The sequence below is a fragment of the Gracilinanus agilis genome, chromosome 1, assembly GCF_016433145.1.
Source record: "Gracilinanus agilis isolate LMUSP501 chromosome 1, AgileGrace, whole genome shotgun sequence".
NCBI lineage: Eukaryota > Metazoa > Chordata > Mammalia > Didelphimorphia > Didelphidae > Gracilinanus > Gracilinanus agilis.
The window spans coordinates 161,835,805-161,848,114 of NC_058130.1; the positions used below are offsets into that span (position 1 = coordinate 161,835,805).

The following is a 12,310-nucleotide window of genomic DNA, read 5'->3' on the forward strand; positions in this document are numbered from 1 at the left end:
CTAGATTACTATCCCAGATAATGTTTTCATAGTTGTGAATGTTTTCATAGCATTTCTAGCCCTAACCCTATTCCTAGCCCCCTCTCCAAAATGTATCATTTCATACCATCTACATCCTATGGAAATAATAAAAATTAATATTTTATTAAATATTAAATAAATAGAAATATTAAATAAAAATAAAAAATGCCCTCAAAATTGACTTCTTTTCCATGTAAATGAAACACACTAGCCAATGTGCTGGTGATTGTCCTACCTGTCATTTAAAAAAGTGATTATGATGGGGAGGCTAGGTAGCATAATGGATTGAGCCAGGCTTGGAGTCAGGAGGACCTGGGTTCAAATTTGGCTTCATATTTCCTAGTTGCATGACCTTGGGCAAGTCACTTAATCCCAATTGTCTAGCTATTCTGTCTTAGAATTGATACTAAGACAGAAGGTAGGAGGTTAAGTAAAATTATGACAACCATTGAAAAAATTTGCTAGACTGGTCCAAATATAATTTGTCTCTTAAAACAGACTGCATTTCCTCTTTGCAAAAGGAAAAAGAGCATATAAACACCAGGGGGAAAAATTATAGGCTACATTATAGTTCTATGTAGCAAACTAATCCAGACTAATACAGTACTTTAAAACACTGATCCAACTCTATGAAATCCAAGGACATGTCAGTGTGATAACAGTCCCTCCAACAATAAACTGCAATGCCTCTTTCTGTGGTAGCTAGCACTCTAGACAAGTTATCCCCACAAAGGAATTCATCCACTTGGGGGCCAACCTTCTGGTGAGGAGATATGAACGCACAGATACCTTTCATCTTTTTCAAGTTTATATGGAAATATACTCCTCTGGCACCTGGGCATGACATGTTAGATAAAATGACAAACCACTGAAGGAATAGCTCTATTCTATTACACCCGATTATTATTAAACTTTAAAGTTTGTGGACAGGTAGGAAAGCAATAAAAAGGTTTTATATTAGAGAAGCCTCCAGTATATAAGGTACTCAAAAACAAACTGCCCCCATCTCTTCAGAACTTAGGACTTGTTTGCAGCAACGAGATCTGGTCTATATTTTACATTAAGCTAAATCACCTGTGGACTGACAGCAATGATCAAATCCCATTGTAAATATTTTGCTATTTGCCAGACAAGAACAATGACCATAGTTGCAATGAATCTTTTCTAGAATATCATTTTTGAGAGATAGTTACTGCAGATAGCTAGCTTACTCACTTGTTGGAGGAAAGTTGGGAGTTGTTGTCTCATTTGTTCTTGAAGCTGAGGATTTCCAGCAAATAGGGGATTATTCAGCATCATCTATGGGGTAAGTGTGCAAACAATTTTAACTAGAAATATTTAAAAGCAGTAATGTTTTGTTTTGTTTAATCTTTTCTGTTGTGTCTGACTTTTCATATCCTATTTGGGGTTTTCTGGCAAAGATACTGGAGAGGTTTGCCATTTCCTTCTTCAACTCATTTCACAGACTAGGAAAATGAGGCCAAAAGTGTTAAATGACTTGCCCAAGATCACACAACTAGTTAAGTATCTGAGTTTAGATTTGAACTCAGGAAGATGAGTCTTCCTGACTCCAGGCCAGGCCCTTTATCCACAGCACCACCTAGCAAACCCATTTAATAACATCATCTATCAAGCAAGTGTGCAAACAATTTTAACCATTAATATTTTAAAGCAGAGATGTGTTGCACCTTATCTAATATAACTCATTTCCCCTAAAGTCTGTACTGGGATTTAGAAGGCTGAATTTGTAGAAGATGATGGCCTTCTACAAATTCAGTCTCTTGGTATGCTTTCCCTCAATTGTGTGTGTATTGTTTTTTTAAATCAGACTAGTATTTTGTATGACCATAGCAACGGCATGCCATGTCTTCAGGTAATTTCTTAGAACTTTCTTTGAGACCACTATTTATACTGAGTTATTTTTAAAAGGCTGCAATTAAATCTAGATGACCCTAATAAATGCCAAAAGGAAATCTAGCTCCTAAGTTGAATCAGCGAATCAGCCACTGCTAGCAACAGGTATCCATGAAAAGGCTCAAACTTCTTTACTTTTTACTTGGAAGAGGTCTTAGTATCAGAGGTAAGAAATACAGCTTTGCTATAATTTTAATGCAACCAACATACATGAATGTGCAACTCAGAACTAGTAGACATGTAAAAATTTGAGCAAAGTCATAGGCTTATATTACTTTTCTAGTGCTAAAGTTTCATGGCTAACTTTAAAACCCATCAATAAGTACTTATTGAGGTTTTAGCCTATGTGTACCCCCTTAGGAAAAACAAAACATCATCTTGTCACAGAAGTAAAAGTATAGATTTAAGGCTTAAAAAGGACATTAAAGATCATTTAGTCCAACCTCTTTGTTTTACAGATAAAGAAATTAAGACAGAAAACTTGCCAAAGGTCACTTGATAACAATTTATAAAGGGCGGTTTTGAATTCTAATGCTGTGTGCCCCCCAAGTTTAGGGCTCTTTCCAGTTTACCATCCCTGTAAAAGTGCTTAAAATAATGCCCAAAGAAGGACTAATTCACTTGGCCTCTTTTAGTTGAAGACCTTAAGGGAGAAGAACTATCTCATCTTCACTACCACAAAATTAAAAGAATGAGGACGGGCTATTTTTTGTATCCTCAGTGGATATGTTTTATACATCTGTGATAAAGAATCAGACTACAAATGTTTAGAATCAAAGTAAACAAAATCATATCAATATTTTCCCACCACTTCCCCTAATCAGAAATGAAACTAAAATAAATCATTGAGAACTATACCCATTCATCATGACATGTATTCACTAATCATCAGAACTGTTTCACTTATGGCTACAATTCTCCTTTCTTGATATTGTAATCTATCAACTTACTATTCAATTTTATCCCCATTTCAGGATATACACCATTTAAATTGCATCCAAGCTAAATCTATTTTATAAGTTTATTTAGATAAAGTACACCTGATTTTCTTATAAAAATAAAGCAAATGCCATCAAAACAATTTAATGGACAAAAAAAAAATCTCTTATTTAAGTACAGTACACAAAGTAAGAATACTGTCCATCACTAGAGACTAAAAAGCTGCTAAATAACTTAATGGCTTACTTTATATTATTTTCCTTATCACTACATGGGCCATGTATCAAATGTTAGGTTTTATGTATTCTAAAGCCCATGTAAAAATGTCACACTGTGTTTCTAACACTTTTGCTTGCACAAGTTTTAAAAGCACAAAGACAAATACTCTGCACAATACACACATAAAATTTCAACACCTTTCTAAAGCCACAACATTCTAGTTTAATTCACTGCCCAAAATTACTAATTACAATCAATTATGGGCATAATTCTTTCATATTTGGTAACTTTCCCCTCAATGAAAATGATAAATTTTTTAAATAATGAAATGCATGGTATGCAAAGATGAAAAAGACTATACAGACAAATCTCTATTAAGAATTCTTTTAAAAGGTATCCTTTTGATCAATTGTAACTGAACACAGAAAAATCTGGATAAAACAAAAGTTAAATAAATAGTAATGTCTCTCAGATAAAACATATCTGCTTGGGGCAGCTAGGTGGCTAATAGACTACGAGGCCTAGAGTCAGTAAGAGCTGGGTTAAATCTGACCTGTCACTTCCTAGCTGTGTGACCCTGGCTGGGTAAGTCACTTAACCCCAACTGTCTAGGCCTTACTATTCTTCGGCCTTGGAACTGGATATTTATATTAATTCTAAGATAAAAAGGTAAAGGGTTTTTTTTAATTAATGTTTGATAATATTGTTGGCCCACTACAGGTTTTAAAAACACACCAAATCTTTGGTTAAGAAAAAAAGGGTATTTTTAGGTATAGGAGTTAAAAAAAATAGATCAAGACTCAAAGTCTATATAAAGAGTTAGTTCTCTCACAAACTTAAGACTACATTCCAAAAATGGGTGTATGTGTAAACCACAGACTCTCTTTGTCTCTAATCTTTCCCTGTTAGAGTTTTAAGAATTGTTCAAATGTTCCTGTTCAAATTTACTCAGCTATTTGCCTCTTTAGAAATCTAAATTAGTCATTGAAGTTGGACAATCAGGTCCAGATAATAATCTTCAGTGGGGGACAACTAGGTGGCTCAAAGTATAGAGACCAGGCCTGGAGACAGGAGGTCTTGGGTTGAAATCTGGACTCAGATACTTCGTAGCTGGGTAACCCTGGGCAAATCACTTAACCTCTATTGCTAGCCCTTAGCACTCTGCTGCCTTAGAACCAATACACAGTATTGATTCTAAGATGGAAGGTAAGGGTTATTTTTTTAAAAATCTTCGGGGAAAAGCATTGAAATCATAATTTGTGAAGAGTAATAACTAAATGAAAAGATTCCTCATAACTTTATTCTTTGCCAGTCTAAGAAAGATAAATGTAAGCTACCTTTCTATTGCTCTTAATTGCCTTTTAAGAGGACATCTTCCTCTAAATCAACGACTTAAAAGACTCTCAAATTCAATAATCTTGATTTAATAAATTTAGATATATCGTGATATAACATAATATATCATTAAAAAGAAAATTTCCATTCTCAACCATTTGATAGGTATTCCTCCAAACCCAGCATATTGCTAATTCAAAACTTAACAGAACCCAAATGTTCTCATTTCAGGTAGGATTTTACTACTGTTTTAATCATATATAAATTACTTGCTGAAAGAAGTGAAGATACATTTAAATATATGCCCACAACAGATACATACCTATAATAAAAATAACTTAAGACATAATCAATTCATACAATATGGTACTTCTAGAACATACCTGTGCAGCAAGATCAGGATTTTGGCTTAGTGACTGCATCATACTCCTCATGTAGGGTGCAGATAGCATGTTCTGCATAAGCTGTGGATTTTCAGTTATCTGCTGCAATAAGCTCTGCATTCCTGGTGTGTTGAACATACCAGCTTAAAGTAAAATAAATAAATCACATAGGGTGTTTTCCTAAGGAAAATATACCAAATCCTAATACAATTAGAATTGTTCAAATATAGATGTTTGAAATTCATCTCTCTATTGAACTATAAAATATTTTCTGTATTTAAAGTATTTAAATATATAATGTAAATACCAAAAAAGTATAAAGCAACCATCTACCATGAAAAATGAAAAATCACAATGGGTTATAAAGTGGGGGGAAACAACTACAAAAACTTTACAGAGTCAGAGGAGTTGGATTAAAATCTTGCCTATACCTGTTTGATTTTCATCAAGTCACTTAATCACTCTGGGCCTCAGTTTCCTCATTTGTGAAATTAGGTCAGATTAAGTAGCCTCAGAAGTTCCTAAAACCAGCTTTAAATACATGACCCTATGACTACTCCTTTAAATAGCAATAACCTCACATTATAAAATTCAGGGGCACTATAATATCATTTAAAAGCTGAAAATGGCAAAGTAATAATTCCTCCATAAGAAAGGTGTGGTATATGAGGCAGCATGTCAAAAATAGTTAAGTGTTTTAAAATACATGGCACTGTCAAATGGTTTAATACTTTTCAGAGGAAAAAACATTAAAGGGTAAACATCTGCTTTGTCACTACAAAGGACCACAGTACCTTCCCACTTGACCTGGGGAGCTAAAACCACTGCATTGCTTACCCCATTAGAAAGTGCACTCTGAGAGCAAGAATTGTCTTATTTTTCTATTGGTATCACTCTGCTTAGCACAGTGCTTCATCCATGCTTTCTTCATTCATTCATTCATTCATTCATTCATTCATTCATTCATATTACAAAACGAAGACAGTGAACTTTGAAAAGTACTTATATTTCATATTGAAATTATGTATGTGTATGTCTTATTTCCCTTAAATTCCCTTAGAGCATGGACCACAAATCTTATTTATCTTTGTATCTTAAATATCAAATACACATCAGTTCCTAAAACAATGCTTTAACACATAAGAGTATTTTTGTTTGTTTTTAGTTTGGTCCTGTGATTTCCCTGGTATAAGGAATACCCAATGAAGAAACTACTCAGAATGCCATTATTTGTTATACAACTTGAAGTGTTAGGGAAGTACCTGGGATACTGGAGAAATTAAATGACTTCCCCACAGTCACTTTAAGGAGCGACTGGCTGTTTAAGGAGGGAACATGGTAAAGAAAGGAGCATTAGCCCTGGGGACCTGGGTTCAAAACTGATCTCTTATTCTTATCGTATCCTTGGAGAAAATTTATCTAACTTTCCTGGGATTCAGTTTCTTCATCTGTCAAATGAGAAGATCAAACTATATAGATTCAAAGGTCTCTGACTAGCCAAAGATCTCTGACCTTACATGTCAGTAGTAGGACTTGAAATCTGATCTTCCTCCCTACAAGACCAAATCTCTATACAATTAATGCACTATATTCTCTCTCTAAAAAAGATTCCTATAAATGCATATTGACTACTCCATAATCTGAAGCAAAACAGTCAGCCCCTCCTTAACACATGAAATTTTTAGGCCTACCTTTCTTATACCTTCTCCTTTTCTTTCCTTGAAGAGAAACATGTCATATAAATGTTTTAGGGCATGCTCTCCTATATAATTTAAAACTTCTATTCACTTCAAATTGAATTTACAAAGAGGCATCCCTTCTGCTCACCTCTAAATTAAATTCTAGACCCTAACCCAAAACTTCGTCCTTGAGTATTATAAAACACTGAATAAGGGGGCAGCTGGGTAGCTCAGTGGATTGAGAGTCAGGCCTAAAGGTGGGAGATCCTAGGTTCAAATCCAGGCTCAGACACTTTCCAGCTGTGTGACCCTGGGCAAGTCACTTGACCCCCATTGCCCACCCTTACCACTCTTCCACCTAGGAGCCAATACACAGAAGTTAAGGGTTTAAAAAAAAAAGCACTGAACAAAACTAATACATCTTCCTATTTATGTGAGTGGCATTTAAATATTTCTGGTAAAATGCAAAATAAAAAAAAAATATCCTTTTCTACAAGAAGCAGAACAGTCTAAACGACAGATTATACTGACAAGACTGGTAGTTGAGGATCCTCCTAACAACTCCATCATAAATTTTATCACTTCTTTCATCTTCAGGCTGTCCACATAGAACTGAATACAGCATATTTCCTCTAACATCAAAATAATGATAGGAGGATGGGATAATGTGAAAATGCAATACAAAATTTCAGTGTCTATTGGATTACACTACTGTGACAATGAAAGTAAAATGTGTATTTAGGTAATTATTATTTTATTCCACAACTTATACTTTTCAAAATGAAGAAACTTAAAATGACACTAATTAAAAGGAAGATGGTATAAAGAAAAAATACAAAAACCTTTACAACATTTGGATAATTAAAATTCAAAGGTTAAAAATATGAGCTTATGCGCTCTACTCACCTCCCACTCCAGGTCCCAAATTTGGCAGAGTGTTACTTTGTCCAGTAGAGTTGGTAGTGCTATTGCTAACATTGCTCCCAGTGCCACCAACACTGCTAGTGGTGTTACTGCTGGTTGTTGAACTCTGAGTACCAGACTGTGGAGCCCATGGGTTAGGTAAAGGATCTCTATTTTCTGTACGAGAAGGCTGGCTGCCTTCAGCAGAGGGTGAATTGCTCACCAATGAAGCAAAAGGATTACCACCAAACTGTATCAGAATGGGAAAAAAGACAAATTTATCAAGCTTAAGTCAACTGCTAAAACTTTTACTTTCAGTGTTATTTCTAGATCCTATGAAAAATATTGTTATGAAATATACTTCAATCACACAATATATGAAAATAAGAAGTTTATGAAATTTTAGAATCTGTTTCTCACCTGTTCTTGTGCTGCATTCAACATTGGTTCCTGAATATCAGTGTACATACGCCTCAAAGCATTGTATCCGCCTGGTATACTTTCAAGATTACTCAAGGCTCTGTCTTGATTTCTCATCATTTCCTGCATCATTGCTGGATTTCTTGCAAGTTCTAGTGTCTTCAAGAAAAAGACCATTTCAAGTTACTAAAAAATCCACTGATGTACACATAAGTTATTTCTTTCATTTTTCAAAAGTAATTTAAGAGGTTTTTCACTCTATTATAGTGCATTGGTATCTTACTACAAAGAATTCATACTGTCTATGCTTTAAAATGTAAATTATCTTATAGCAAGACAAATTCTTTACAGTGCTATTATATTAATTGATAATAATTTAAGGAAACAAATGAACAACATATATCTAAATCTTGCATAGATCAAATTAGGATGGTCATTCAGGCTTTGCCTTTACTGTTAGATACACAAGACAATTCACATACAAATGATACTTAGATGCCATAATGGTTAAATGCTGTATAATCACAACCTAAATCACTTAACCTTTTAGTGTCCCATAAGAACTGATACTAAGTTACAGACAAGTTGCAAGTCTACATTGGTAGTTTCCAGAAAGGGGAGTGAGCCATCTCGATGAAATTACAGATAAGGACTAAAATTTAACTGACAATACTATCTATCCATCTATCTGTCTACAAGAAATCTCTAGATCTACAAACATATACATGTATCCTTCACATGCTTATATACAAATATTGATATGTATATGTAAATATAATTTTGTGTGGCATTAACTATACCAAAAGAATTTTCAACATACTTGTCTCATTATATCTGGATTATTAATCATGTGACTAATCTCTGGATTTCGTTGTATTAACTGTTGCATTTGAGGATTGGCCATAATTAATTGTCTCATCAAGTCAGGATTTGAAAGCATGCTCTGAACAAAGGGATTTTCCATAATCTGGACCATCATTTCCGGATTAGACATGAGCTGCCGCTGCATTTGACTTTGTAGTTCAGAAAAGTTGGATGTATTCAAGCCCAAGCTACTCAGACCTGCAAGACCTCCAAGGCCACCTAAGAGCAAAGGGAGGAAAGCATAAATAATCAGTAACTAGTGTTGATTTTTTAAAGCTATTTCATTTTCATGTTTAGGTTTTTCTTCTGGTCTTTAAATACTGAGTACTGACATTTTATAAACTCTGTAAAGGGAATACATTAACATCATTATCAGTTTGTTATAGGGCACTTGGCTTCGCCAAAACTGCTTTAAAAGAAACATTAAATTATTTTCTGTATTTAGTCCAAAATATGAAATGTGTGACATAGCCATCCTCACAAATACTAAATTCTTGCAAAGGTAGTTTCATACCTGTTACCAGACAGTAATTTAAATCTATGCTATAATTCTGTACTCTATAATCAAAACAAATTCCTTTTATTAAACAAAATTGGGGGGGGGGGGGAGATCCTTTTTAAATTTGTGTGATTTATATCAAATGATTAATTCCTTAAAATGAGGCAGCCAGAAATTGAAGAATGGTTTTCTCAAAGCCTACTCCAAACTAGAAAGGAGGTAGAAACATAAAAAATATGAATACCACCATAACAGCTACTTTACAATAGGAGTTTGATGCTGATTCAAAATAAATAAGCTCATAAACTTTGTCCCCACACAAAATGAAACTCATCAAGAAGAAAGAATTATGATAGGCTCATCAATTTTCTACAGTTACCAGGACACATGGAATCCATTAAGTTTCCAAGAGTGAGTAGAATAGTGTCATCCACAAAAAGTCTTTTTCATATCCAAAAATTCCCAAATAGTCCAAACTAAATAAAGTAGATAAACTTTTCAATGTGAAACTAAGGTTTGACAAACTCTGCCAAGATTAATGTGAGAAGTTTATGATACAGGGCAATACTGTACTGAATCTTGTCTTGGCAAAGAAATAAACCACAGGTGATTCATGATCCTGATTAAGTAAATTTAATCAATCTACTGAACATTTATTAATTACCTTCTAGTATTCTGCCAAATACTATATAAAGATACAAATACCAAGAAGTACCCCTGTTAGAGTATATAAATCAAATATCAATTGTATACCAAGTTCAATCCTTTTTACTGTAATTCTGTCAATGACCCCAAAGAAAACCTGATAAACAGTTTTCCAATACTCTTTTTGGTTCTGAAAAAGGTCTTAGAGACCATTTGCTCAACCTTCTTATCTTATTTAAAATTAAACTTCCATGGAAAATTGCGTAATAGGTCAAGAAAGTGTTCTCTTATCTCTTAATTCTCTCATTTCAATAAAGAAAAGTCTATTCGGAAGGTATATATTTGTCTTAATCCCTTTAAAGACTAATATTACAATAAGGATCTTCTTCAGAGGTCTTCAACATTTTAATGACTTCATTTTTTTCATAAAATTTAATTAAAGATGTCAATCACTAATTCATCTGTATTCCTGCTAATTTCTGGCTTCCATTTTAATAGCAAAATGCCTAAAAATTCGCCAATAACTTTTTCTGCCTTTCCCCTACTATATATACACATTTTTTTAAATCTTACCTAAACCAAAAGGGTTACTATTTGTAGAAACTGGTGTGGAGTTACTATTGGGAGATGCTGATGTGGTAGAATTACTTCCAGTGGTGTTTGTTTGCTGAACTGGATGATCCTGAGGTCTAGGGGAGGAAAAAAATTAAACAAATTAACCATTGTTTTTTAAAGTTGATGAAAACCATACATCCAAGTACCAAACGGTCAATTTATATTAGCTTTTATTTATTTATTAAACATTTCTCAATTTTTTAAAATTCCTTTTCATTTTGAATTCAAATTCTCTCCCTTCAGCTCCTCCCAAACTCATTAAGGCAGCAAATAACATGGTGCTCATTAGACATGAAATCGTGCAAAATGATTTCCATATTAGCCATGTTTAAAAAAAGGCAGGAAAAATACCCTCCAATCTACACTCTGAGTTAATCAATAAAGGTGAGAACTTACAACATATGGATAAATTTGCAACAAGCACAGTACAAAACTAGAGGATAGACATGAATTTTCAGCAATAATTATAATAGGTGTGAACTTGAAAGTATAGGCATAAATTTGTAGCATATAGGTATATGCAGCATACAAATGCATGAACTTGTGTACAAATATGAACTAAGCAGCATAAGGGCACAGACTTGCAGTGTGTATAGGTGTAAACTTACAGCATACAAGCACAAACCTATAACATATAGGTGCAAATTTCATAGTGTGTGTGTGTGTGTATATATATATATATATGTGTGTGTATGTATATATATGAGCTTGTATATATTGGGGAGGGAAAGGGGAATCTACCCCAGATATGTGAGGATTTCCCAGATAAGAACAATTTGTTCAATGGTCATAAAGGCAGCAGAAGCAGGTGCTGTGCAATATTTAGAGCGTGGCTAGACATTGAGGAAGCCAGGGTCATCTACTACATTCTGAGCCCATCATCAGTCATCTTGACTTTTGTCTTGCCACTGGTCTTTGATGACTGGAAAAAAGAACAAAGCTATAGTCTCTGTGCAACTCTGCCTCATTTAAATCCAATTTATGCCATAAAGGAAACCAGTGATGTCATTTCGGTCCTCTTTGAGTACTAAGGACAACAAACAACCAATGGACTCATAATTTTTCTTGAGTCATTCTCATTTCTTTTCCCAATTTTTCCTCAGTCTCTCAATTTTTCAAAAAAATTAAGCTCTTCCAGGAGTTCTTTTTGAGACTGTGATAAATTTACATAAACGTACATATTTCTTTAAACCTTTGCATGTGGTTGTTTTGACTTCCTTATCTTCTTCTGAATTTGTGCTTTGATCTTCCTTATCATTAGTAACTTTTTCTAGGCAGATTATTTTGTTGTTGTTTGTTCATTTTTTTCCAGTTTGTTTCTTGATCTTTCACTTTGTGTTAAAATTGGGCTCTATTCCCAGGGTGGATGTGTATCTTGCTGCTCTTTTCAAAGCTAGTTTTATAGAGGTATATAGTTTTCCACTCTTACAAGATGATATGGTATGACCTAATGAGAAGAGTAGTCAGTGTTTTTCTGGGATGTGAGCTACCACAAGCACTCTTTTCTGCCCTGGACCAGACTCTGATCTACTATGGCCACAAGAGCTGTAATGGGATAATGCTCTTCTTTGCCCTGAGATGTGACCTAAAACTATGTATGGGCAATGCAACAGTTTTGAACCCACTGCCAGCAGTATCATAATAACAATGGATATATCAGAAATAAATGTAACTGATAACCATTCTGAAGTCTTCTGCGCTAAGAGCTCCCAAAGCAGCTGCCACCAATGCAGCTATCCCCAAGGCCCACTAAGGTAACCTGAATTGCTCCAGAACATTACCACCCCAGTGAGGCAGATCTTTTTTCCTGACCTCCTAAACTGTCTTGGGCTTAAAAATTGTTTTGTACCAACATTTTGTTGGTTCTGCCAATC

General features: G+C 34.3%; 1 protein-coding gene across 1 annotated transcript in view; it reads right to left on the reverse strand.

The window, feature by feature from the left end:
• The window catches only part of UBQLN1 (ubiquilin 1), a 63,368-nt gene that overhangs the window by 17,043 nt on the left and 34,015 nt on the right, over positions 1 to 12,310 (reverse strand). The window contains exons 3-8 of the mRNA XM_044678048.1: positions 10,395 to 10,510; positions 8,634 to 8,896; positions 7,814 to 7,972; positions 7,397 to 7,643; positions 4,812 to 4,954; positions 1,233 to 1,320 (exon numbers count right to left, since the gene is read on the reverse strand). Of these exons, the coding sequence (XP_044533983.1) occupies positions 1,233 to 1,320; positions 4,812 to 4,954; positions 7,397 to 7,643; positions 7,814 to 7,972; positions 8,634 to 8,896; positions 10,395 to 10,510 (1,016 nt within the window). The remainder of the gene's footprint in view (positions 1 to 1,232; positions 1,321 to 4,811; positions 4,955 to 7,396; positions 7,644 to 7,813; positions 7,973 to 8,633; positions 8,897 to 10,394; positions 10,511 to 12,310) is intronic.